General features: G+C 45.1%; 3 protein-coding genes and 1 long non-coding RNA gene across 6 annotated transcripts in view; 1 reads left to right on the plus strand and 3 right to left on the minus strand.

The window, feature by feature from the left end:
• LOC310698009 (uncharacterized protein) overlaps nucleotides 1–1617 on the minus strand; it is a 42288-nt gene extending 40671 nt beyond the window's left edge. The window contains exon 1 of the mRNA XM_083484660.1: nucleotides 1605–1617. The gene's annotated coding sequence lies outside the window, so the exon portion shown is untranslated. The remainder of the gene's footprint in view (nucleotides 1–1604) is intronic.
• On the plus strand, nucleotides 1606–3118 carry LOC310698121. Its single transcript, XR_014521338.1, has 2 exons — nucleotides 1606–2822; nucleotides 3041–3118. It is a non-coding gene; the product is annotated as an uncharacterized lncRNA (long non-coding RNA).
• Nucleotides 3119–3820: 702 nt separating this feature from the next.
• Nucleotides 3821–7670, minus strand: TIMM8A (translocase of inner mitochondrial membrane 8A). Its single transcript, XM_083484864.1, has 2 exons — nucleotides 7401–7670; nucleotides 3821–4780 (listed from the first exon to the last, which is right to left on the minus strand). Exons 1-2 carry the CDS (start codon nucleotides 7530–7532, stop codon nucleotides 4619–4621), a joined length of 294 nt encoding a protein of 97 aa, XP_083340990.1. The 5' UTR covers nucleotides 7533–7670; the 3' UTR covers nucleotides 3821–4618.
• Nucleotides 7671–9217: 1547 nt separating this feature from the next.
• Nucleotides 9218–24896, minus strand: part of BTK (Bruton tyrosine kinase) — a 39847-nt gene continuing 24168 nt past the window's right edge. For all 3 annotated transcript variants that reach the window (XM_083484738.1, XM_083484737.1, XM_083484736.1), the window contains 12 exons: nucleotides 23575–23756; nucleotides 21519–21581; nucleotides 20257–20311; nucleotides 18452–18534; nucleotides 17482–17609; nucleotides 15862–15936; nucleotides 15366–15537; nucleotides 13816–14032; nucleotides 13138–13202; nucleotides 11492–11610; nucleotides 10878–11035; nucleotides 9218–9714 (listed from right to left, as the gene is read on the minus strand). In XM_083484738.1, the coding sequence (XP_083340864.1) occupies nucleotides 9643–9714; nucleotides 10878–11035; nucleotides 11492–11610; nucleotides 13138–13202; nucleotides 13816–14032; nucleotides 15366–15537; nucleotides 15862–15936; nucleotides 17482–17609; nucleotides 18452–18534; nucleotides 20257–20311; nucleotides 21519–21581; nucleotides 23575–23756 (1389 nt within the window). In that variant the 3' untranslated portion in view covers nucleotides 9218–9642. The remainder of the gene's footprint in view (nucleotides 9715–10877; nucleotides 11036–11491; nucleotides 11611–13137; nucleotides 13203–13815; nucleotides 14033–15365; nucleotides 15538–15861; nucleotides 15937–17481; nucleotides 17610–18451; nucleotides 18535–20256; nucleotides 20312–21518; nucleotides 21582–23574; nucleotides 23757–24896) is intronic.

A 24896-nucleotide genomic window follows, 5' to 3' on the forward strand; every position in this document is an offset into this window, starting at 1 on the left:
CCATAAAGGCAGTCACACAAACAGGCTGCCTACAAGCCTCGAGGTGATATCCAGCATAGTCATGCTCACAAAATAAATCCATCAAAACAGTAGATTTAAGGAAAAGCAGCGATCATTTTAAAAAGTAAAGGGACCCCTGACCATTAGGTCCAGTCGTGACCGACTCTGGAGTTGCGGCGTTCATCTCGCTTTATTGGCCGTGAGAGCCGGCGTACAGCTTCCAAGTCATGTGGCCAGCATGACTAAGCCGCTTCTGGCGAACCAGAGTAGCTCATGGAAACGCCGTTTACCTTCCCGCCGGAACAGTACCTATTTATCTACTTGTACTTTGACCTGTTTTCGAACTGCTAGGTTAGCAGGAGCAGGGACCGAGCAACGGGAGCTTACCCCATCACAGGGATTCGAACCGCCGACCTTCTAAGCGGCAAGTCCTAAGCTCTGTAGTTTAATGCAGTGATCGTTTTAGGTGTGCCCAATTAAAGTGCTGGGTCCTTTGGGACCCAGAGGTCAGAACGGGGGGGTAGGGTGTGCTTAGGCACCAATGTGCAAGGGAACCAGGGATGGAACACCTATGCAAAATGGTCCCCACCTGTAGTTTAAGCCTGTTTATTTCAGTAGGTTTACTTGGAGCATGTCTTAACACTGGATATCCCCTTGGTTTCTAACAGCTGAAGGCAGCAGCTTATGCATTGCCTACTTTCCATTTTCTTTTAAAAATAATGGCGTGCCCCCTTTATCCTTAACAGTTAGTTGAGCCCTGTAGTTCCACTGCAAGTCCTCCCAATCACCCTGGCAAAAGTTACAGCCCTTTCACTCAAATGTTGCCTGGGCTCATAATTTCTATATACCTACAATACTGCAGAATTCTAAGAGTTTTTGGCTGAGAATTCACAAGAACTCTGGCGGTGACCTTTAAGTAAACTACTATGGGTCCCAGGACATGGTCTGCAGCATGTGAGGCTACCGTATTGCAAAAGCTAAGCAGGTCTGGGTCTGACCAGTGCCTGGATGGGTGACTATCTGGGAACCCCATGTATGTAGTCTTCAGTTCTACATTAGAAGGCAGGCAGGCTAAAAATGTAAAAATAATAACAGACCCCTCCATTGTCAAATACAATGGTGAACAACCAGGAATTGATCTGAAGGTGTCCTCAGTTTTTTGAAGAACAAATATACTGTAACCCCCTTGTAAATGAAGGTTTAAGCCCTATGAAAAATTATAGTTCTTTGAAAAACACTAAGGAATTAATTTCCTTCTACTGATCCTTATGACTCTGTAGATAGCGAAGGATCAACCTCAGGCTAGCTGCCTTCTTGGCCTTGATTCTCCCATCTAAATATGAGTAAAGCGATCCATCTTACAGGAATATTATTGGTATGAACAAGATGTGGACTGGAAAGAAATCAGACCAGCTCAAATATATTAGGACAGTAATTGGGGGGGGGGGGGATACAGCCAAGAACCAACATCTGCTGCACATCCACACACCATATCTGAAGCAGATACAGTATAGGACATCTGAGGACTCCGGCTCTTACCAGCCCTAGCCAGCATTGCCCAGTGATCAAGAACAATTGTAGAAGTTGTAGTCTAACAAGAATACCTGGAGAGTCACAGGTTTCCCACCCCTGCAATATTACTTGCAGCTCAGGCATCCGCCAAACCCTTAAAATTTCACCCAATGCAGAAACTGAAGCTTTGATTTCTCACTCTCACTTCTGGGCAGGACAACAGACCAGTGTTTGGAAGACTCAAGAGGTTCTGCATTTGCGCAATTTCTGCAATATGTAGTAGGCTAATAAAACAGGTCTGGTATGTGTAGTATTATCCTCCTGATCTGAAACATTACACGGCAGATACCTCTGAGAGACAAGTTGCTGAGTTTGGCTTCATCTATCATGGTGTTGCGCTCATAAGGAACTTTTAAACCAGCAAACTTGTTAATAGGCTGCCTTTGCCTTTCGATATTAAGCAATCTTTCAAAGACAGGCCACCTGTTTCCTTATGCATTTACAGCAGCCTCATATTTAAGCTGCAGCCCGGTAACCTTAAACAATGAATTCAAGGCACCTTATAGTCATTAAGCTGAGTGAGGAGGCACATGGAGTACTCTCTCTGTGCTTAACATAGAAACTAAGTGGGCTGTCCCTCCTCTCTTTGCCAGCATACATATGCAACATAAAGGACTGTAGCTCATTGGAACAGCCTGTGCTGCCCACAGAAGGCCTCAAGCTCAATCCCCAGCATCTCTAGGTAAGGCTGGGAGACACCCCTGTTGGAAACCCTGCTGCCAGTCAGTGTGGTGAATACTCTCCTATGCATTAATTGATTAATGGCTTAGCCAGCATCTCTGCAACTACTGAATTGGTCACTTGTGGCAAGTAAAGATCTATTTAGACCAGACAGAAGGGAAGCTATCCAAACATAGGTTTTTTTGTGAGGAGGAACACACATTTGTAATATACATATGAGTGGAGAGCTAGTTATAAAAACTGTTTGAGGTGAGGACTAATAACTTGTGTAGACTTACCAGCAATTGATGTATCTCTTAGTACAGTGGTGCCTCGGGTTACAAACGCTTCAACTTATGTTTTTTTGGGTTACGACTATTGTAACCCAGAAGTAAGTTGTCCAAGCTCTCAGAGGCCTCACCGCTGCCTGGAGCCAAACCCTGACATCCATGGGGTCTGCAGCGGCTCCGCAACTAGGCTCCAGCCACGGGAGCTCTCTGAGGCCTCCGTGAATCCCGGGAGCCAAGCCAATTGTGATTGTGGAAGAGGACCCTGAGCCCCCATCCAAACAATGACTATCATCAGCGCAGGTAAGGGGAAAAAATCACATTTTCATTATGGATCAATGGCCTCATTAGATAGTAAAATTCATGTAAAATTGCTGTTTTAGGGGTCACTTTTCATCGTCTGTTTCCTTTTTGCGTTTTGGTTTGTGTGGCTTTTTCGTTTTTTTGACTGTGACTTGTTCTTCATTTTACAGGACTGACTTGTGACTTCACTTTTGTGACTTGTTTTTGTGAATGTGTAGAACCCAGTTCAGCTACTGGTTGATTGTGTGACTTCAGAAATGGATAAAAGCCCACCATCCAAACTGATTTATCATCAGTGCACGTAAGGGGAAAAAATGTTAATTTTTCTTCTAAAATACTGTCTTTCTTATTTATTTTATAGTACAGTACATTGATTATTGCCTTCATTTTATGGATCAATGGTCTCATTAGACAGTAAAATGCGTGTTAAATTGCTGTTTTAGGGGGTGTTTTTCATCGTCTGGAACGGATCAATCCACTTTCCATTACTTTCAATGGGAAAGTCCGCTTCAGGTTAAGAACGGACTTCCAGAACCAGTTAAGTACTTAACCTGCGTATGTGTGGGTATCTCATCTTTCACATCTTTCAAGTCGGTACAGTACTTAAATGTTCAATCCTTTTTTCCAACTTATTAACGGATGCTGTTTTACGATCTAATCCTTCTTTAATATCATTTAACGCTGACATTACCGACTCCTCAAATTGTGTTGCTGCTTTAGAGCCACGTCTGAGCTTTTATCTTTCTGAACTTATAGCTAAAGAATGTCAAGGTCAGTCACACAGTCTAGCACAACAATGGAGAAAAACAGTTTCCCTCCACCAAACCCACTGCAGCCAGATCAGGAGCAGCTTCCTTAGTCTTTAAAACTGCTTAAATCCCAACGACAAAAATGGCAAAGAGAAATTTTTCCAGAGCTCCCCTTATTCCTATTTTTATTCCTATTTCTAAATCCCTAGCAATCAAAGCAGAAGGAATCACCACCGACTCAACAGGCAGTTTAAAATGAATGTTACTGATGTTTATTCCACTGATCAGCAGGAAAGGAATTAATGGAGAAAGTTAAAATTGACTTTTGTACTTGGTAAGTGAACCATTTACATGACCAGATGAGTGGTATTCAGTTCCCATGTCCTCTGGGGTTACTTCTTCCTAGCTATGTAATGGAGGGCTTGAATATGCACCTTAAATGGCACATGACAGCAAGCAAAGTCAGCCTCCCTCTGTTCAACTGCAACACTAGTTGCAGTTTACAAAAGGGTCAACTCAGCCACATGTTCAAGCTGCAAGTGAGCAATTTATATCACTTAAAAGAGTCGTGCTAAAACACAGTACCATTTTAAAAAGGCACCTTTGCTTTTCCCAGGATCAACATTCATGTTTGAAACCTCCCAGCTCCCTTCATTTCAAAACAGAAGAAATTACTGAATATTGATAGGTGTGCTTCCCTGGCCACACCACTGGGAAAGCAAGTTGTTTGATGCTACAGTTCTGCTGTGAAGCTCTTGTTATCCAACAGCAAAATTAAAAAAAACCTGGGCAGCACAAGCCCATGCGAATCAGCAAGGCTTCACTTGCCTGACTGCTAAATGTTCACAAGATGGGAATTTAAAACCAGAACTGCTCACACTGGCCAGGAAACCCAGAAGTCTGTCCTGAATGTGGAGGCCAACGTCCTTCACAACTTTTTATCCTTTCTTCTGCTTGTTCTCCTTGTTCTCCAGCTCCTCCTCTTCTCTCAATTCAGTAGGTTGGTTTCTCATTAAAGAAGGAAACTGGGGCATTGCAGCACCCAAATCAGTCAGAGAGGTTTTCAGAGAAGGGCGACTTGGATTTCTGTGTCTGCTCCAGCCGGTTGAGAATGAACTGACTGGTGTCAATGAAGCGCTCCACACAGTTCACAAAGCAGGTCTCTGCGCGGCTGTCCAACTTGGGGCCAGGCTTGTCCATGCATTTCTCCTATTAAAGATATGGAAGAGTAAGCATTGTTTAGGAACACAGGAAGCTGACTTATACTGACTCTGACTACTGACTGACAGCGATTTCTGACGAGGAACAGTCCCAGCCCAACCTGGAGATGCCAGAAATTGAAGTTAGTGCCTTTTGCACACACAAGTTATACCCCTTCTCTTCCTAGTATATAGGGCTTAGGGGCATTCAAGAGACACCAGCTGTTCAGAATTTTGAACCACAGAATCAGTCCCAAAACACACCCACACCCTTTTTGCAATGTACAAGAGGGACATGCCTAGATTTCCTGTCCTGTAACTCTAAACAGAACAGCTGGCTCAGAACACAAACACCCAGGTGGCCTCTCCATCCTCATTGCCTTCCACTGTGCCGCTGCCACAGCTGTTTCAATGATGAGAAGGCTAACATAAAAAAATAAACTGCAATATCCCCTGCAGTTTCCTGATTCATGACCTGTCTCCAGCTGGGAGCTATATCTTAGTGGTACAGCACACTCTTTCATGAAGAAGGGTTCACGTTCAACCTCTTTGCATGCCTAGGTAAAACAGGACTGAGGAATCTATGCCCTCCCCATGCCCAATGTTGTTGGTCTATTATTCCAGTCATCACTCACCATCTGTCATTCTTTGCTTGCATGCATTATCAGCAGCAGTACCAGCAATTTCAATAGGTGTATACGTCCTCACCAGTATATCTCCATGCCAACACCACTTACTACACTACAGCTATTAAAGATGTTGGAGCCCTGCTATGATGGTGAGTGTAAGCAGCAGTGAATTTGCACACACTCACCACAGGCCACCAATACAAACATAAAGAGAGCCATGGCTGGATCAGATCCATAGTCCATCAAGTCCACCATCGAGTTTCTCACAGTGGCTTCTTTCCAGGAACTGAATTCCCGGTAGCCACACACACAGCCACTGGTTGTTTCCAGCAACACAGGGAATTCAAAAGCTTCATAATCTAGAACTTTTATTTAGCCAATCAATAGACCTCTCCTCCTCCAGGACTTCATCTAATTGTCTTTTAAAGCCACCTAAACCAGGGGCCCGTTGTCTTTGACCATGGAGTTTTCTTGGCAGGGATACTGGAGTGGCTTGCCGGTTCCTGCTCCAGCATCTTAAAAAGCAGAGACATCATCTTGCCAACAAAGGTCCGTATAGTTAAAGCTATGGTTTTCCCAGTAGTGATGTATGGAAGTGAGAGCTGGACCATAAAGAAGGCTGATCACCAAAGAATTGATGCTTTTGAATTATGGTGTTGGAGGAGACTCTTGAGAGTCCCATGGACTGCAAGATCAAACCTCTCCATTCTTAAGGAAATCAGCCCTGAGTGCTCACTGGAAGGAGTGAAGCTGAGGCTCCAATACTTTGGTCACCTCATGAGAAGAGAAGACTCCCTGGAAAAGACCCTGATGTTGGGAAAGATGGAGGGCACAAGGAGAAGGGGACGGCAGAGGACGAGATGGTTGGACAGTGTTCTCGAAGCTACCAGCATGAGTTTGACCAAACCGTAGTTTGGAGGCAGTGGAAGACAGGAGTGCCTGGCGTGCTCTGGTCCATGGGGTCACGAAGAGTCAGACACCACTAAACAACAACAAACCAGGGGCCATCAGTACCCACAATTTCTGTATTATTTCATAAAATTTATGCATTGCTTGTGGGGGGGGGGGAAACACCCTCAAAGCAGTTAAGAATGCGTAGGCTGAAAGACTTCACTCCCAGAGCCTTCAGGCCTCCTTGCTCACTGTGACTTTGTCTGATCTCCTGTTAAAGCCACCCAAGACAAGGACCATCCCTGCAGCTTGTAGCAGTAAGTTTCACAAGTCAGTATGTACCACAAAAAAAGAATTAACCCCTATAGGGACACCAGTCCTTTGCATGACCTACTTTTAAAGCGCCTGTCCATCGCCACATAGACAGAGACAGAATCATAGAGTTGGCAGGGGCCCTGAGGATCACCTTGCAGAGGGAGGGAAATTAATTTAAATTGAGCAACCACATCACAACCAAACTTCACCCCAGAGGTACAAGTCCTCCACCTTGATTTTGCTAGACCACCTTCTAAAGCAGATTTCTGGTCTCATCACCACAGGCAAATCCACATTCAACGCACATTCAAAGAACATGGCTGCCCCCAAAGAATATTGGGCTCCGTAATCTAAAGGGTCCGAGAACTGTGCCTCTGAAGGGGAAACTATATTTCCCATGATTCTTGGGTTTGGAAATAAAATGTTTTGAATGTACCGTGCGGATCTGCTCCCCATCTTGCGGCAGCACGTGCCGCAAGTTAATTGCACGTAGCATGAAAGAGTGGGGGGGTGGGCTTTGGTCCCGTAGCCCTCGGCCCTCTTCTTCCTCCATCATGATTTCCATCTGATCCCCCACCTCCACCGCCTCTTCCCGATGCATAGCTGTCAACTTTTCCCTTTTCTTGCGAGGAATCCTATTCAGAATTTTCCTTAAAAAAAGGGAAACGTTGGCAGCTATGGCCCGATCCTCTAACCCTGGTCCAGCGAATCTTGCTGCAGAGAGTTCCAAAGGTCAACCGCGAGCAGCGCGAAGGAGGCCTCCGCCTGCGCCCCGGGCTATCAGCTCCTCCTTACCCAGCAGAGCTCCGTCATCTGGTGCACGAGCTGCTGGAAGCGCTGCTTCTGCGTCTCCACCTCAATGAAGTGCTGCAGCTGCGGGTCGTTGACGGCCGCCCCCAAGTCTCCCGCGGCGGACGAAGGGTCCATGCCGGGCCCGACCTGTGAGCCGACAGCGACCGATCGGAGGAAGCGAGGAAGGAAGGAAGGAAGAGAGGACGGCGATCTGGCAGGCGACCTTCACGTGCAGCTAGCCCCCGCCCCCGGCCGTCCCCTCCGCGCGCGCGCGCGGTAAGCTTCCGCTTCCAGAGTGCACCGCGCGAGTAAGGCTTCATCCGAGCGCTTCCTCTTTCCGGCGGTGGGCGGAGCTGCGCGCGCGCGCGCGAGGCCATAGAGCTACGGCGTATGGGGGAGCGTGTAGAGTTGTCATCGGGTAAGAACACGGTGGGTTCTGCAGTTCGGCTTCACGCGCGCCTACTCAGAAGGAAGCGACATGATGCAGCTCCCAGGAAAATGCGTATAGAGTTATTACAATTAGCATTAATAATTTAATTAGAACATCTGGAGGGCCACGCACCTCCCCTCACTAATGTCCTGAATTCAGGTAGGTAGCCGTGTTGGTCTGACGCAGTCGAAATAAATTTAAAAAATTGTCCAGTAGCAGCTTAGAGACCAACTAAGTTTGTTCTGGGTGTAAGTTTTCGTGTCTATGTGCCCATCCTGTATTTTTATAGTAGTGTTCAGAAAATGTATTTCTTGCATAGATTGGTTCATTGTTAGGTTGATGGTGGGGTGAAAGTCACTGAATGTCTGGTGGAAGGTGTCTAGGGTCTGCTGACCATGTGTCCAGATAATAAAAATACTGTCAATGTATAGCAGGTACAAGAGAGGTTTGAAAGGGTAGGAGTTTAGGAAGCATTGTTCCAAATCTGCCATGAAGATGTTGGCATACTGTGGGGCCATGCATGTGACCATTGCTGTGCCGCTGATCTGAGAAAAACCGCACCCCACCCTCCCACTATATAAAGCTTCTACCCAGAACAAACTTAGTTGGTCTCTAAGGTGCTACTGGACATACATACATACATTTATTTATTTATTTATTTATGTATGTATGTCTGTCTGTCTGTCTGTCTGTCTGTCTGTCCTAAAATGCATTACTGTATTGGAGATCTCTGCGAATGGAGTGAATTCAAAACCCAAGATGTCTTGTCTGCTGCTGTTTGCAGCAGAGTTGTCACAAAACACCCTCTGCCCCCACTTCACTGCACTGCAATGCAGAGATAACGGTCCTCAGGGCACCCATTAATTCTGGCTCTGACCCTCAACACACACCTGGCATCCTGCAATGTGGGAGATGTGAGCCTCTCTCTCTCTCAACCTCATCTCTGCTCCGTGCAATGCGGGGAGAAGTGAGCTACATTACACTGATGCTTTAAGCTACTGAAGTGTCTGAAGAAATGTGCATGCACACAAAAGCTCATACCAATAACAAACTTAGTTGGTTTCTAAGGTGCTACTGCAAAGAATTTTTTTATTTTGTTTCTAAAAACCCAGTTCCTTTATTATCCTGGTGGAGCCTCAGTTTATTCACATCCCCTTGTTGAGATTTCCCCCTTCTTTTTGCAGCAGAAGGGCCACGGTGGAATATTTATCAGCATACCAAATCTAATTTACGGGATGGAGAATGTGTGAGTGCATGAGTGTGACTGTAAATTCAACCTTTTTAACAAAATAAATAAATTTGCATCTTGGGCCATTGAAAGCACATGGCAGAGGACTGGGTGACTGGAAAGGGTAGCAAGATAGAAGTATCTAGGAAATATGATAAACAATTGGGTATATTTCCCTTTTATATATTTCATTTTCATATTATTTCTTGTAATTGTTATTTCATCGTAGCAAAACAAGTTTCCAAACAATTACATCATCCTTGAAAAATTATTTGAATCCCATAATGCCATTTCAAGTTACAGGTAGAGAGCCATGATACTGCATTAAAAGGGATTTACTCTGCTGAAGAGGAAAATAGTACCCAGCCAGCACTTGCTGTCATAAGTTAGATCTTCTTTAGCACTTCAGTGAATTCAGATACAAGCCAGTTATTACAGGTGAGGCAGACGAAAAGAATCTGGTATTGTCTGATAGATCCAGTTACTTTTGTCATGATGTAGATCCATCCATTCATTGTCCATCTAGAAATTCTGGAGCGAACATACAAAAATAAGCAGTGGTAAAGGAACGATTGGGTGATGGCAGTTCAGGGGTCTTCATTTGCTAAATCCAAAATGAGGCTCAGAAGGACTTGAAAGGTGGGACGCTCATCTGCTTTCTGGAGCAAAAGAACAGAAAAGAGGGGAAAGCTTATACCAATAAGGTTGTTTACTTAATAGACATTAATGTACTATTATTTATTACATTTATCCATTGCTTTCTACAAAAATGTATCCAAGCAATTCATATAAAATACCAAAAGCTTGTCAGTTATTTAAAAACAAATAGAAGAAAAATACAATAAAACCAAAATTTATAAGGATGCTCATCTAACAACAGCAAAAACAATGAATCCTGCTCTATTTCAAGCAACAAAACGCCACCCCTGTGTTATAAGAACTTTAATATAGAATAAATATTCATAAATGCACACATATCTAAATATATGAACTATGTGTCTGAAATAGTACGGGAGAGCAATCCTGAAGCCATTTTGACTCTCCCAATGACTTCAGATATTCCTCTGCTGTAATGGAGGCAAAGGGAGAAAGCCTTCCCATTGTCTTTTTGCTTGCAAATCCTGTCTTAAGGGCACATTTGTATATGAATAGGGTGAGCCTGTGACCTGGATTCAGGAACTAAAGTATTAACCATCACAAAAGAAAGGCCAGACTGCCCAGGTAATGCAATCAGTGACCATTATCAGGTCACTGAATCCTGGCAAACAGGATTTCTGCTGTAGGCTGCCTCCTTCTGCAATGTATGTATGATGTTTTAGGGGTGGTGGTCTTGGGCTTGCGCACCATTGTTCAGGGTTCTCCCTCCCTCCTGCATGTGGTGAGTGGGGACGTTGTTGCAACAGTTCCTTTAATAAAGATCAGGCTTTCTAGCCGCTTTGGTTCTCAATATACTCTGCTTGGCCTCTGTTATTTTCTCCTACCAATAAGGACCCGACTTAAGGACTCTATATGGGCTCCAGAATACCTCATAAGGGAAAGGGAGCAGTTTTTCTTATAACAGTTTGGCAAGCCAGGCAAAAGGCTCAGTTGCCCGGATCCTGGGGACGAGGAGGGACTTGTGACTCAGCACGCACCATGCGGATTGCCAAGAGGAGCCACCAATCCTCCAGCGGTCCCAGGGTCTGGTGATAGCTGGAGTTATTGCATTTTACCATTTACAGTTCCTGATTTATGGTAAAAAGAGAGAACTTCATTACTGGGTGACATGCAAGTATTGCTAATAAATAAGCAAGCAACCGGGGCAGTTTACGGGAAGCCTTACCTCGTGCCAACAGCTGTACATGATGGCGTAGACTCTCTCAGAGGCCAGCTGGGGGCGATAGAGACGCAGCCCTTTGGTCACATGCTCAGTGGTCTCGCTGTTGCTAAACCTCTCGTAGGGCATCTTCCCCAAGGTGTAAATCTCCCACATCAGGACACCTGTCAGTCAGGAAAGCACCATAATGGAACTTGGAATCACTGGCTCAACCCCTTATCTTTGTGTTTCTACATGGAAGCTGCCTCCTAATGGGCCATGGTGAAAAAATGGAGCATTGATTACAGTCCTTTAGCATCTCTTAAGTCTCTACTGTTTAAGCTCCAGTGTCTCCTTGTTTTGTATTTATAGTCAGATATGGCAATGTATGTATATTAAATATCCCCCAAAGCCCTATGAACACTGTTCCCTATCCCTAGGATTTACTGTGAGTTCTTAAAGGCCTAGCCCTCACATCTATTCTGGGGCCTGCAAATCACATCAGCAACACAGTGTTCTTAATGCCTTCCCTATTGCAGGTAGGGTTCCGTTCATTTGCCTGTCCTTAAATCTACTGCCATAGAAAGTTCATCCTCTGGCTATTCCAGGTTCTACATCAGTGGCACACAATTTCAGCTCACCAAAAGCCCAAATGTCCGATTTGCTGCTGAACTTGCTGTACAAAAGAACCTCTGGAGGGGACCACCGGACTGGAAATTTGGATCCCATGGAGCTAATGTAGTCATCATCCAAGACGTACCTGTGTAGACAGATTTTGGTTGTGCTAGTTTATATGTTGCCTTACAGGATCTTGTGCTTCCTGAAAGCCTAAAAGCTCCTCAAGATGAACATTCATTCCAAACTGTGTGCACAAAGCTACTGTGGAGATTACCGGTAAACAATGTTTGCTCTTTACTGAGCAATGCACATCCATTCTTACTTGTTTGCAGGAAGGTTATACAAGAACATGCATTCATCCTGATTTGTTTGCATGGAAATTACGGTATATGTGTTCCCATCAGTCGATCATTATCCTATCCTTTTAAAGCGCCTTCCCCCAAGACTCTCTTAAGCAGAAAAGGTTGCCTTCAGATTATCTGTATGTAGTTGGAGATATTCACTCACATAGAGGAAATTTAAGTTTGCATAACAGAAGTGCTCTCTGGTACAACACATCCACTTTGAAAAAAAAAGAATCTGACTTCTGTGGCTAGGAGACTCCAAGAAGGCTGGCCAGTAGGAAATGTGACCTTTGGGTTGAAGAGGACTGCCCTTCCCTGCTATACACTTGCCTAGGAGTAAGCTCTACTAAACTCAAATGCAGCTGCTTCTGAGTTAAAAGGATTGCACTGCAAACCACGCCAAATGCTTCCTTGAAAAGACATCTCTGTGCTTTCTGTCAAAACCATTAGAATTGTTGTGTCTTCTCATATGCAAGTTTGTGCACTTAAACAACTAAGGCTCTTATGAGCTAGGTGGGCACCTCCTGCCTCTCAGTAAGAACATCATGGCTGGCGAGAGACCAGCCTGCCTTCCCTCCCACCATTGTCCAGAGAAGGAGCAGCAGCTCCAGTGTTAGCTTTCCTCTTCCCTCCTCGTTTATTTTTCCTTTGTATCATGTCTATCAGATTGTGGGCCTCTGGACAGGGCTGTCTTCTGTTTTAATGTACAGTATGTGCCATGCTTAGGGATGCGGGTGGCACTGTGGATTAAACCACAGAGCCTAGGACTTGCCAATCAGAAGGTTGGCGGTTCGAATCCCCGCAATGGGGTGAGCTCCCGTTGCTCGGTCCCTGCTCCTGCCAACCTAGCAGTTCGAAAGCACGTCAAAGTACAAGTAGATAAATAGGTACTGCTCTGGCGGGAAGGTAAACAGCGTTTCCGTGCGCTGCTCTGGTTCGCCAGAAGTGGCTTAGTCATGCTGGCCACATGACCCGGAAGCTGTACGCCAGCTCCCTCGGCCAATAAAGCGAGATGAGCGCTGCAACTGGACCTAATGGTCAGGGGTCCCTTTACCTTTACCTTATGTGCCATGCTTAGGAAACGTTAAGCACTTTATGTCTTAAATAATAATAACCGACTAAGAGTTGTTTAATCAGGTAACAAACCTAAAATAAAAAGAGGTAGTCCGAAATGGTAGCTGCAGTGAAGGATGCAAACAAAGAGGCTGAGGAGGAATGACAGTCATAATGAGAAAGGGAATAAGAAAAAAGGCATATACAAAGTTAAACAGAGAAAAAGCTAAGCAACCTCAGCTCCCTACACACGCATATGCACACAAACTGACCTGGAGAGGCCAAAATCCGAGACTTTGACAACACCTTGTTCACTGATCAAACAGTTGCGAGCAGCCTGTGGCAGAGATATAAGAGAATATGGTCTCAACATACTTTAGCTGGGTGGCTACCAGAGCAGGAATAAAACACAACAACAGTAACTTACAAAATACAGTTCTTACAAATGCAATAAGAAAACAAAATGCAGCAGGAAGACTTCCTTTCTAGCAGAGAAAAAGCACAAAACCCAGGGCCATTGCTCAGTGGTAGAGCATCTGCTTTGTATGCAGAAGGTCTCAGGATCAGTCCCCAGCATCTCCAGGTAGGGCAGGGCGTGTCCCCCACCTGAAACCCTGGAGAGCGGTTGCCAATCAGTGTAGATAACATGGGCCAGTGGTCTGAGTGGGTAAAATGAAGTTTCCTATGTTCCACTTTTGCAATCAGCAGCAGAGATAATAAAATAACTTGGTTCACAGCACTGAGAGGCCAGATTTTTCCTTTTAAAAAAAATACATTCTGTTCAAAATGTGAGGAAAAGAGCTCAAGCAACAAGCAGGTGCTCTTCTCTGGGGAAGTTATTCCATAGCCAGGGTGCTACTAACAAGGAGGCCCTCTCCCTATTAGGCACCCCCCCCCAATTTACTTCAGATGGCAGGGGTATATGGAGCAGTTGAAAAGCAATCGCCTACCAGGTCTCTGTGCAGGAACTGCTTGGATTCCAGGTACCCCATGGCCTCGCAGACATCCTTGCACATCTCTAGAAGCTCTGTGCCCTGGAGGGACCGCCGAGTGTCCCGCAGGTAAGTCAAGAGGCAACCTTTGGAGAGGTACTCGGTGACGATCAGTATTGGCCTCTCCTTCGTGCAGACTCCAAATAGCTGCACTAGCTTCTCGTGTGAGAGGTTCCTGGAGTGAGAAAACATCATAAGAACATAAGAAGAGGCTTGCTGGATTGGGCCAAAGGCTTATCTAGTCCAGCATCCTGACCAACAGGATGTCTCTGGGAAGCCCTAAAAGTAGGATGTGAGTACAACAGCACTCTTCCCACTTGTGATTCCCAGTGACTTGGCGGCAGAATGGAAAGCTGCCTCTTGAGATTCTCCACAGTACTCTGGGGGGGGGGGGGAACATTATTGGTCCATTTATAGCTCAGAATTCTCTACGAAGACTGGCAGCGGCTCTAGATAATTTGAGACAGGTGTCTCTGTTAGCTCTACTTAGGAGTTACCATGGGGGTATTCTGCCATGAAAGCAAATATTCTGTCACTGGGCTATGGACCTTCCCATTTTCCATTATTATTATTCTCCACAAGAGCACAAGTAAATGCTAAACAAAACAACAACCATGTTCTGCTATTTCCAGGATGGGGAACCTGTTGCCCTCCAGATGTTGGCAGACTATAGTTCCCATTATCCTTGGCCACTGGCCATGCTGGCTTGGGCTGATGGGAGCTGAAGTCCAGTGACATCTAGAGGAGCACAGGTTCTGTATCCTTGTGGTTTTCAAAAAGACTGGATATCTTTGTGTGTTTTGATTTGAGTCATTTGGGGTGATGACTCTGGCTGTAGTAGCTGTGCCTGTGGAGGAACCAATAAATGGGAGATTTGACAGGAGGGGGTGAGCTCCTTTGATTCCTTTTCAGTCTCTCAGCACATGCTTTTCATGCAGCAGATTTAGGGTACCTTCAGACTGTCAGTATTCTGTGGGAGGGCTTCAAGCACATACAGTACAAGAACGTTTCAGTTTGCAAAGTTAAAAATGCATAAAAGTCCTCTTTCATCCTGAAGCAACAAATCCTCCTTACTAAAAGAAAGACATTTTGCAGTTTAAGAAAGTGACGGTGAAATGTACCCAAATGTGTGGAATGACAGGGAAGATGCAAAACCACTGCACAGGGAAATCAGGATGAATGATTATTGACTTATAACTACCCCACAAACAAACCAGACTTGATGTTCAATTTACCATATATATCCAAACCTCTGCGCAATCTCTGTGGTAGCAAACCACAAAGACTGCTCAATAAATAGACGTGCTCTTAATTCTTGGTATCATCAGTTAAGCAGCGATGGGAAAACTGTGGCCTTGCAGATGTTACTGGGCTCTAACTTCCACCACCCCGGGGACTTGTAGTCCAGAGTTCTCAATGTACCCCATCCCTATCACAGAAGAAATAAGAATCTACCCAGAAAAAGAGAGACAGACAAAGAGATGAATATAAAGTTATTTGCTACTCACATCATGACTTTGGCTTCTTCGATGAATGCATCCTCTGACATGGAGCCTTCCTTGATCATCTTCACTGCCACATCATGCTGGCCTCTCCATTTCCCGTGCTTCACCACCCCAAATTGCCCTGTCCCCAGCTCCTTGAGGAATGTTAGGTCCTTTGGATCAATCTCCCATGCCCCTAGAATCAACACAAAGCACAGTGTGAGGTGTGAATCATTGTGGGAAGAAGGATTCTTAGAACTGGGCTGGGCAACTTGTGGACTCCAGCTCCCATCAGTCCTAGTCAGCATGGCTAAAGATCAGGGATGCTGGGAAATGTAGTCAAACAACATGCAGAGGGAAACACATTTCCCACCTCTGATACAGAGGGGAAAGCAGCAAGAACAACTGTTTGGTTCACCTATCCCAAGCCCACTTTCACTGCAGGGGAGCAAGAGAAAGACAGTAAAGGTGAAGGTGCAACATACAGATAAATCCCAAATGAAGAGCATTCAAATATTACCATATCCAAGTCCTGCCGTGGAAGGAGCAGTTCTCTGTTGCGATGACACAGGGTACTTCAGTCTGGAAATAAGCCCTAGGGTGCATCAAAACAATTATATTTTGAAGTAGTGCATTCATAATAATATAGATGCAAAGCAATATAAATTGTATTACCATGTACAGTGGTGCCTCGCAAGACGAAAAGAATCCGTTCTGTGATTCTCTTCGTCTAGCGGTTTTTTCGTCTTGCAAAGCAAGCCCATTGACGGATTAGCGGATTAGCGCTATTAGCAGCTTTTAGCGGCTTATCGGATCAGCTGATAAGCGGCTTAGCGGCTTAGAAAAAAGGGGGGAAGGGGGGGAAAACCGCAGGAACTCGCAAGACATTTTTGTCTTGCGAAGCAAGCCCATAGGAGATTCGTTTTGCGAAGCACCTCCAAAACGGAAAACTCTTTCATCTAGCGAGTTTTCCGTCTTGCGAGGCATTCGTCTTGCGGGGCACCACTGTATATTATAAATAGAGCTGTATATATTCTATGCTAAAGATATCCAAATTCAGCATCAAGATGACAAACCCAAATTGCGCAGCTTGTGTAAGTTATGCTAATGCAATCTTAGGCTGTGTAAACAGAAGCATAGTGTGCAATACATGAGAAGTAATAGCTTGGTTCTATCCTGTTCTGATCAGGCCACATCAGAAATACAGTGTCAAGAACTGAGTACCACATTTTAAGGACACTGGCTGTGCACACCCCCATACATTTAAAACACATTGCTTCCCTCAAAGAATCATGAGAACTATAGTTTACTCCTTGTGCAGCTACAAGTTATGCACATACATTACCTTTAAAGCACAACCCTCCCACCAGAGAGTTCTAGGCGCTGCGATTTGCTAAAGGTTGCTGGGAATTATATATCTGTGAGGAGTAAACTACCTTGTCAAGAGGTATCTGAGGGAAAGCATGTCCTATGAATGTGCTTTGAAGGTATAGTCTGTATGCAGCCACACTTCTTAGTCCCCTTAACAAACTACAGTTCTCAGGATTCTTTGAGAGAAGTCATGTGCTTTAAATGTATGGTGTGTATGCAGGCATTGACAGAATAGAGTATATCCAGAGGTCAGTGACTTGGATGAGGCGATATCTGGAAACCAAGCCCAAAGGGGAATGGTTGAAAGAGTTGTGCATGTTTCATTTGGAGAATAGAAGGTGAGGGGAAAGCATAACTGTCTTCAAATAACTGATGATGGAAGAAACTTGTTGTTTGAGAGGACAGGAGAAAACACAACAGGTGCAAATTGCAGTGGGACAGATTTCAGTCAAATGTTGGGAGAAACCTCTGAGGGGTAGGAGCTCTTTCTACCTCTTTATACTCTGTAAACATTTATTTTCAAAAGCCACACTCTTTTTTGTGTTTGCATTTTTTAATTATAAGTTTTTAAACAGTTTTAAACTGCATTTTAAATTGTTTTGACCTGCCCTGGGATCTTAGGGCAAAGGACAGGTAATAAATTAAAATACGTTGTTGACCTTCTTTGCCTTTATCAAGCTGTTGGCATTTATCTCTCCCCTTCCCCCACCCCCACCTGCATTGTAAAAGTCGGCAAGTATATTTGTGCCTCAACCATTTCATTCCTTACCTGCTGCATTGTGTTGGTGGTAGTTGATCAGCTCTGGGATGGTGTTGAAGAGGTGCTTCTCTGCCAGGAAATACTGGTTCTGGGGTGTGGAGCACACAACATAATGGCGGATCATCCCTTGGGGGTCCCTGTGAAATCAATTGTGGATTGGTGACCAGTAGGGTAATGATGAATTCTGGAGTTCATGACTCCTAAGGTGTGACTAAAGGAAAACCGATAATTCTAGGGAATGCCATTGATGGACAACAAGTTAAGAGCAATAACATGAGAAGGATGGAAGGGACAAGCAAGGCAGCACAGGGCTGAGCAGCCTTTTCTGAAGCCAAAGCGGTGGCAGCTCTAAGTGGAGCCAAAGCCAATGACAAGCAAAGCCACACGTTGACTGGTTGTACGTAATAAGGTAGGCAGATGAGAGCAGGTCAGGTACAGACTCGAACAGAATGTCCCTATTTTCTGAGGAAAGTTGCAAAATATGAGACTGAGGTGGGTGGGGCAGTATTCTCAAGTGTGCTAATGAACCAGCATCCATTGATTCAAAGGGCACATTCCCCCAGGAGTCAAGTACTAGGCAGAGCCAAAGCCCAAAGTGCGTAGGGACACCCCTTTTTCTCCCTTTCATCATCCATCCATTCCATCTTCCTCATGCACACAAACCCCACATCCCCAATATAATTACACACATACCTCCAGCAGTACTCATAGACACAAGCATGCACCCCATTCACCCATCTTCCATTCATTATCTCTCTCCTCTTCATCTATTGTTGTGAAGGTACAGGGGGGTATCAGAGGCCAGGCAGAGGGAAGAGGAGGGCCGCAAGCAACTAGCAGGTTGCAGCAGGAGCAGGCTAGAACAGATGTTATCCTCCATCTGGGGCTCATCCTCATATCTGTCCTACTGTTGAGATTTTTACTGAGGACTAGTATAATGTGTGGTCATCTTGTTCCCACATCAGCAGGCCACACTTACCCAGATGACTTGCCAAACACAGAGACTGTATATTTTCCTGTATTGCTGATGGAGTCTCGGACAATGAAGCCACCATCTTTGCCCTGAAATTTGGAAGAAGGCGACATCATTAACATTTCTTGTGTGGGTAGGGGGTGGGGAATGAGGAGCAATCTTTGAAGTAAGCTGCAAGAAGCACCATGTGCCTAGTGCGAACTGCAGCGGGTTCAGGGACCAGCATGTCCTTGACCCTGTAGAAGTGATATCTAGTGTTTTGACCCTACCAATGCATCCCTCAGTCTTTGCCCTCCCTTCCTTTACAACTCTCCCACCTCCTCATCTATCCCCTCACAGCTTGGCCAAAATTCCCGTTTGCAAATCCCCGCCCCCCCACAGCTTGCCCCAACCCCTTTTAAAAGAGGGTCAGCAGAAACACTTCAATAGCAATTTGACAAAATACTCTGTAAAGTGCCTCCCACATCACTGAAGCCATAGGTAATGGAAGAGGGGGTTAATCTGAGTCTTGCTAGACCTACATATGCATCACTTCCATATGCTAGGGTATGTTTTATAAAGGCAGCAGAGCAGTCTCTCCTGCAGAATCTGCTTAAACATTTGTGTACAGTTTTTGCTGCTTTTGATGAAGACTCACAGACACCTTGCCATTTTGATTAGGTTGGTAGAAAAGCAGCTAGGTAACCTAAACAAGGGAAGTGGGTGGTGCTGTGAGTTAAACCACAGAGCCCAGGGCTTGCCGATCAGAAGGTTGCGGTTCAAATCCCCGCAACGGGGTGAGCTCCTGTTGCTCAGTCCCTGCTCCTGCCAACCTAGCAGTTTGAAAGCATGTCAAAGTGCAAGTAGATAAATAGGTACCGCTCCGGCGGGAAGGTAAACGGCGTTTCCGTGCGCTGCTCTGGTTTGCCAGAAGCGGCTTAGTCATGCTGGCCACATGACCTGGAAGCTGTACGCCGGCTCCCTCGGCCAGTAAAGCGAGATGAGCACCGCAACCCCAGAGTCGGCCACAACTGGACCTAATGGTTAGGGGTCCCCTTACCTTTACCTTTTACCTAAACAAAAGTGAGGGCTTAACATGTTTTGGCAAAAAGACACTGAAGTGTGTTCAAAAGCCCCTGAGTGTGGAACCACATATTTTGGAAAGATCCCTGTTGCTCATTTCCCCCCACCCCCAGATGCCCACATGAAAGGTAACACTGATGGAAAATTAGAATGGAAAGGTCCAACCCCCTGGACCCATTACTGATTGATATAAAAGGCGTAGCAATTCTCCCCCGACCCGGGGTTTTCTTCTTCTTTTACTTTTTTGGAGGAAGTGGGTATTAGTAGTTGTCCCCCCCCCTTTCTCATGCTTTGCATACACTCATGCTTTGCATACACTCACCATGGGATCTGGTCTACAGCCAGCATGACAACAGAATGGCAAGCAGGTGAGCAACAAGTAGTCTGGATGGCAGGCAACCCAGGTGAACTGTTTAACAAACCACTCTCTGAGTGCCTTGCCTGCTCTCAACAGCCATGTTTAATGGAGAAGAGGAAGTCACTCTCTGAAGTGCTTCCCTCACTCAGTAAAATAGCTCCCCTGGGCAGCCTGCCATCCACATTGTTTGCTCATCTTCCAGGCAGACATTCTGTTGTTGCACTGGAAGTTGGCGTGCCCATGGAACTGCAGCATGATGACTGCCTTACATTTTTATGTATATAGGCAGATATACATGTTTGGGCATTTTTAATATTATCTGCTGACTTCATAATTTAACTCTCAGAGTGAAAGAGGAAGGAAAGAAGAAAGGAAGTACTTATACACTCACCTCTTGCTTCAGCAGTTCCTCTGCTTGCCTTCTAGTTATGTTTTTCAAATACCACCTGAAACATGACATAATATTTGCCAGGGAGGAAATACAAAGAAGAGGGCTGGGAGGTGGGAGGTGGTGAACCTTTACATTTAGGGTGAAATGTTAACATAAAGCTCAAACATTTCCCACCCATCAGGGCAGATTACTAGGTACCTTGACAAATGTGTGTTCTCCAAGGCTGCAAATCTGGGGGCAATGGAAGTATTTTGTAAGGGATGAGCTGTCAGGAAAATGAGACGGATGCTTAACCACTCCTGCACCCATCGGTTCTCCCCCATGAAATCAATTCTCCCTTGACGCCAGTTCCCCCTTTGCCATATTTCTGCTTTCCCCGGCCAGTTAGCAGGGGTGTGATGAAAAATGGGTTGTCATGGGAGGCATTTGCAAAAAAGCCTCAGAAGGCAGAAATGACAGGGCCCTGCTTTTCCCAGCCACTGGTTCTCTACTACAAATATGAAACACTACAGAGAAATAGACAACATTGTCAATTTTGGTTTCTCCTGTTCTATTTTTTCTAATCAGAAATTTGGTTTGCCCCATTTCTGCATTTATTTGTGATTTTTTTAAAAACAACTCTGCAAGAAAATTCCCATGTATGTTTGGGTGCTTATCTCCTACTATATGCAATTCTGCCTAGGATAAACATTTTGCAAGTCGTTCCCACCCCCCAATAGAATGCATTTTTGTGTATTATCCACTCGGTGTTATGTACTGAAGTTCTCACCCTGGGCCAGCAGGGGGATACTGTAATAGTCTCTCAGGTGTATGCGGTGAGAGTCGAGTTGCCTTTTGGACACTCTGGGAACCAGTCCTTTGATGGTGCTCCAAGACACCATGGACAGGGCAAACCCGGTGTCGATCTCCATGTCACATGGAGCTCCTTCAATGAGCACAGTATCCCCCTGCTGGCCCAGGGTGAGAACTTAAGTATATAACTACATGAGCTTTTCATGATTATACGCAATTTTAGTATGCATTCTTTGGTTGAACAATGGCATAATAAAATTTGGAGAAGTGTGAATTTTGAAGGAGAGCTGTTGCTTGGTTCTCGATTTGTAGATTTGGTAGGTTCGCCAAGCTCATTTCCCCCCTCATCACTACCCCCATTCCAGACTCCAGAATGTATCTTATTACAAATACAAAGGGACAGATATTCTTATGTTTTTCTCATAACATTTAACTTCTGCCCTCAGGCCCACAGTTCCAAGGAAACTCACTCATACATCTCCAGAGAATCTTTTGTTTCTGTGACATAGTTGCTGGGAATGTAGCCTTCTTTCCTGTAGGGTGAAAGAAAACAACAACACCATGAGCCACTCCCTATGCAACTGACAAAAACCCAAGAGGAAAGGGCTATAGCTCAATGGAAGGGTGCTGACTTTGCATGCAGAAGGTCCCAGGCTCAAATGCTTTGGCTCAGCTGAAAGTCCAGCTCTTTTTTAGCAAAAACACATCTCCACAGACTCGGCCCAGTATACCTGAAGGAGTGTCTCCACCCTCATTGTTCAGCCCAAACACTGAGGTCTAGCTCCAAGGGCCTTCTGGCAGTTCCCTCACTGCGAGAAACAAAGTTACAGGGAACCAAGCAGAGGGCCTTCTCGGTAGTGGTGCCCGCCCTGTGGGATGCCCTCCCATCAGATGTCAAGGAAATAAACAACTATCCGGTTTTTAGAAGACATCTGAAGGCAGCCCTGTTTAGGGAAGTTTTTAACGTTTCAAGTTTTATTCTGTTTTTAATGTTCTGTTGAAAGCCACCCAGAGTGGCTGGGGAAACCCAGCCAGATGGGCGGGCTAGAAATAATAAATTATTACAATTATTATTATGGTTGAGTGCCAGGCCTAATGAGCAGAGCAGCTCATTCCTGGTGGTCTTCTTCCATTAAAATCCGTTGCCGAGAGTCACAGCCGCCTGTCCCCTCCTCTCCAGGGCTTTCCCCAAACAACCAGAGACTGCACCTATGGCAGCCAACCTCTCCTCTCCTCTCTTCACGCCTCGCCTAGTTCTGGGAGACCAGGAGAGAGGGGAGCTTGTCACATCAGGAGAGAGAAACACCTGTGACTCTTCACCAGCCTGACTAATCTCTGCTTCTTGATCTCCCTCTTCCCATCCTCCTGCTCCAGCTTCTGATTCTGGACTTCTCTCTGCCACAGACTCTCCCTGCTCACTAAGCCCTGTTACCTCTTCAGCTTCTGACACCACCTCCTCTCAGGTTTCACCCTCTGACCAGTCATGGTTGTCCTACCACCATTCTCCGGGCTCTGAGTCGTCTTCCCTTGGGGGTTCCTCAGCTGTTTCCTCCCAGGACATTCCTCTGCACCCAACCAGTCCATGACAAGCGCCATACATTTTCTCCTAACATACACGTTTCGTACTGAATTTTCTCTAAGAGGTACATTTTTTGCAAAGCAATTTCTCCCAGAATAATGCATCCTTGTATGTTGTCTTCACTAATAAATGCATGTTTATGCACACTTTATCCCAGTAGGGGCATTCTTGAACATATTACAGTGGTGCCTCGCAAGACGAAAATAATTCGTTCCGCGAGTCTTTTCGTCTTGCGATGTTTTTCGTCTTGCGAAGCATGGTCCGTCGCAACTGCGCCTCTTCAAGCGGCTTTAAGAAAAAAGTGCAAGACGTTTTTGTCTTGCGAAGCAAGCCCATAGGGAAATTCGTCTAGCGAAGCAACGCAAAACCGAAAAACCCTTTCGTCTAGCGAGTTTTTCGTCTTGCGAGGCATTCGTCTTGCGGGGCACCACTGTACTTGGCTGCAAATCTACACAGCAAAATTATGAAAGTGCATATTTCGAAGGACAGCCAACTCCGTTCTCATATATTCCCACCCCACCCCGGAAAATGTGAATTACCATATTTTTTGCTCTATAAGACTCACTTTTTCCCTCCTAAAAAGTAAGGGGACATGTGTGTGTGTCTTATGGAGCGAATGTAGGCTGTGCAACTATCCCAGAAGCCAGAACAGCAAGAGGGATCGCTGCTTTCACTGCGCAGCGATCCCTCTTGCTGTTCTGGCTTCTGGGATTCAGAATATTTTTTTTATTGTTTTGCTCCTCCAAAAACTAGGTGCGTCTTGTGGTCTGCTGCGTCTTATAGAGCGAAAAATACGGTAGTTAGGTTCACCTTTAAATAATAATTAAATCTACTTTCCCCCTCATCTCCACCTGTGGGACAGGGGGTGTGCCAGTGGAGGGTGGGCTCCTGGCAGTGGCCTTGCACTGTTCTCCCCCCCCCCCCACTGTCTGTGTTGGGTCTCTTACCCGTTCTGGTCTTGTGCTCTCCACCAGGACTCATTGCTCTCTTCCAGGACAATGTACTCTTTGCCCTTTTGCAGCTCCAGGTCCTGTTCAGTCATTGGGAGATAGTCATAGAGAGCCACGACTTTCCTCGTCCTAGACTGGCCACCAGGCACTGGTTCAGGGGGCAACTGCTTCTTCATCATCTTTGCCAGTATTCAGAGAGGAAACAAGAAAAGAATGAGACTTTCAGGATACCTCTTTCAGCACCTATCACAGGTGGAGGGAACTTGATGGAAAGAAGTCCGGACGAGAGAAGAATGGCTACGGAAACGAATGGACTATGCAGAAACGGCAAAACTTACCAGAAGAATAAGAACTCAAATAACAAAATTTCTTCCAGTAGCACCTTAAAGACCAACTGAGTTAGTTCTAGGTATGAGCTTTCGTGTGCATGCACACTTCTTCAGATACACTGAAACAGAAGTTGCCAGATCCTTCTATATAGTGAGAAGGTGGGGAGGGGTATTACTCAGAAGGGTGGTGGGAATGGGTGATTGGCAGATAGCTGAGATGAGCCTGTTGACGACGCTTAACGACAGCAATAGGTCTTACAGGAAAAGGCAAGGGGTGAGAAGGTGAAAAATGGCTTAGTCATGTATAATGAGATAAGAATCCAATGTCTCTGTTAAGACCAGGTCTCTCCATGGTTTTAAGTTTGGTAATGAGTTGCAATTCAGCAGCTTCTCTTTCCAGTCTATTTCTGAAATTCCTTTGTAGTAAAACAGCTACTTTGAGATCTTGTATAGAATGTCCTGGGAGATTGAAGTGTTCTCCTACTGGTTTCTCAAGAATCACAAAACAGAGAAACCAGTAGGAGAACACTTCAATGTTTCAGTGTATCTGAAGAAGTGTGCATGCACACGAAAGCTCATACCTAGAACTAACTCAGTTGGTCTTTAAGGTGCTACTGGAAGAAATTTTTTTATTTTGACTATGGCAGACCAACACGGCTACCTATCTGTAACTGGAACTCAAATAACAATAAACAATAAACAAGAAAACAATAAACTTTTTTTTTGTAAGGAATGGAAATGGTTTATTAAATATTTACAGATATGTTGCAAACAAGACATGAGCAGGATTGTTGTAAAAACTTCTAAAACATAAATGAATTAGATGAGAAAAAAGAATATGCAGGGGAAAATAAATTCATGGAACTGCAGAAAAAGGAGGAGGGAAGTGGGAAGTCGAAGACTGATATGTAAGAATTGTTTCATTTTCTTTGTGGAAATGTTTAATTGTTACAAATGAAAATAAATAAACCTTTTTTTAAAAAAAACAAC

This window comes from Podarcis liolepis (genome assembly GCF_965112155.1).
Source record: "Podarcis liolepis genome assembly, chromosome: Z".
NCBI lineage: Eukaryota > Metazoa > Chordata > Lepidosauria > Squamata > Lacertidae > Podarcis > Podarcis liolepis.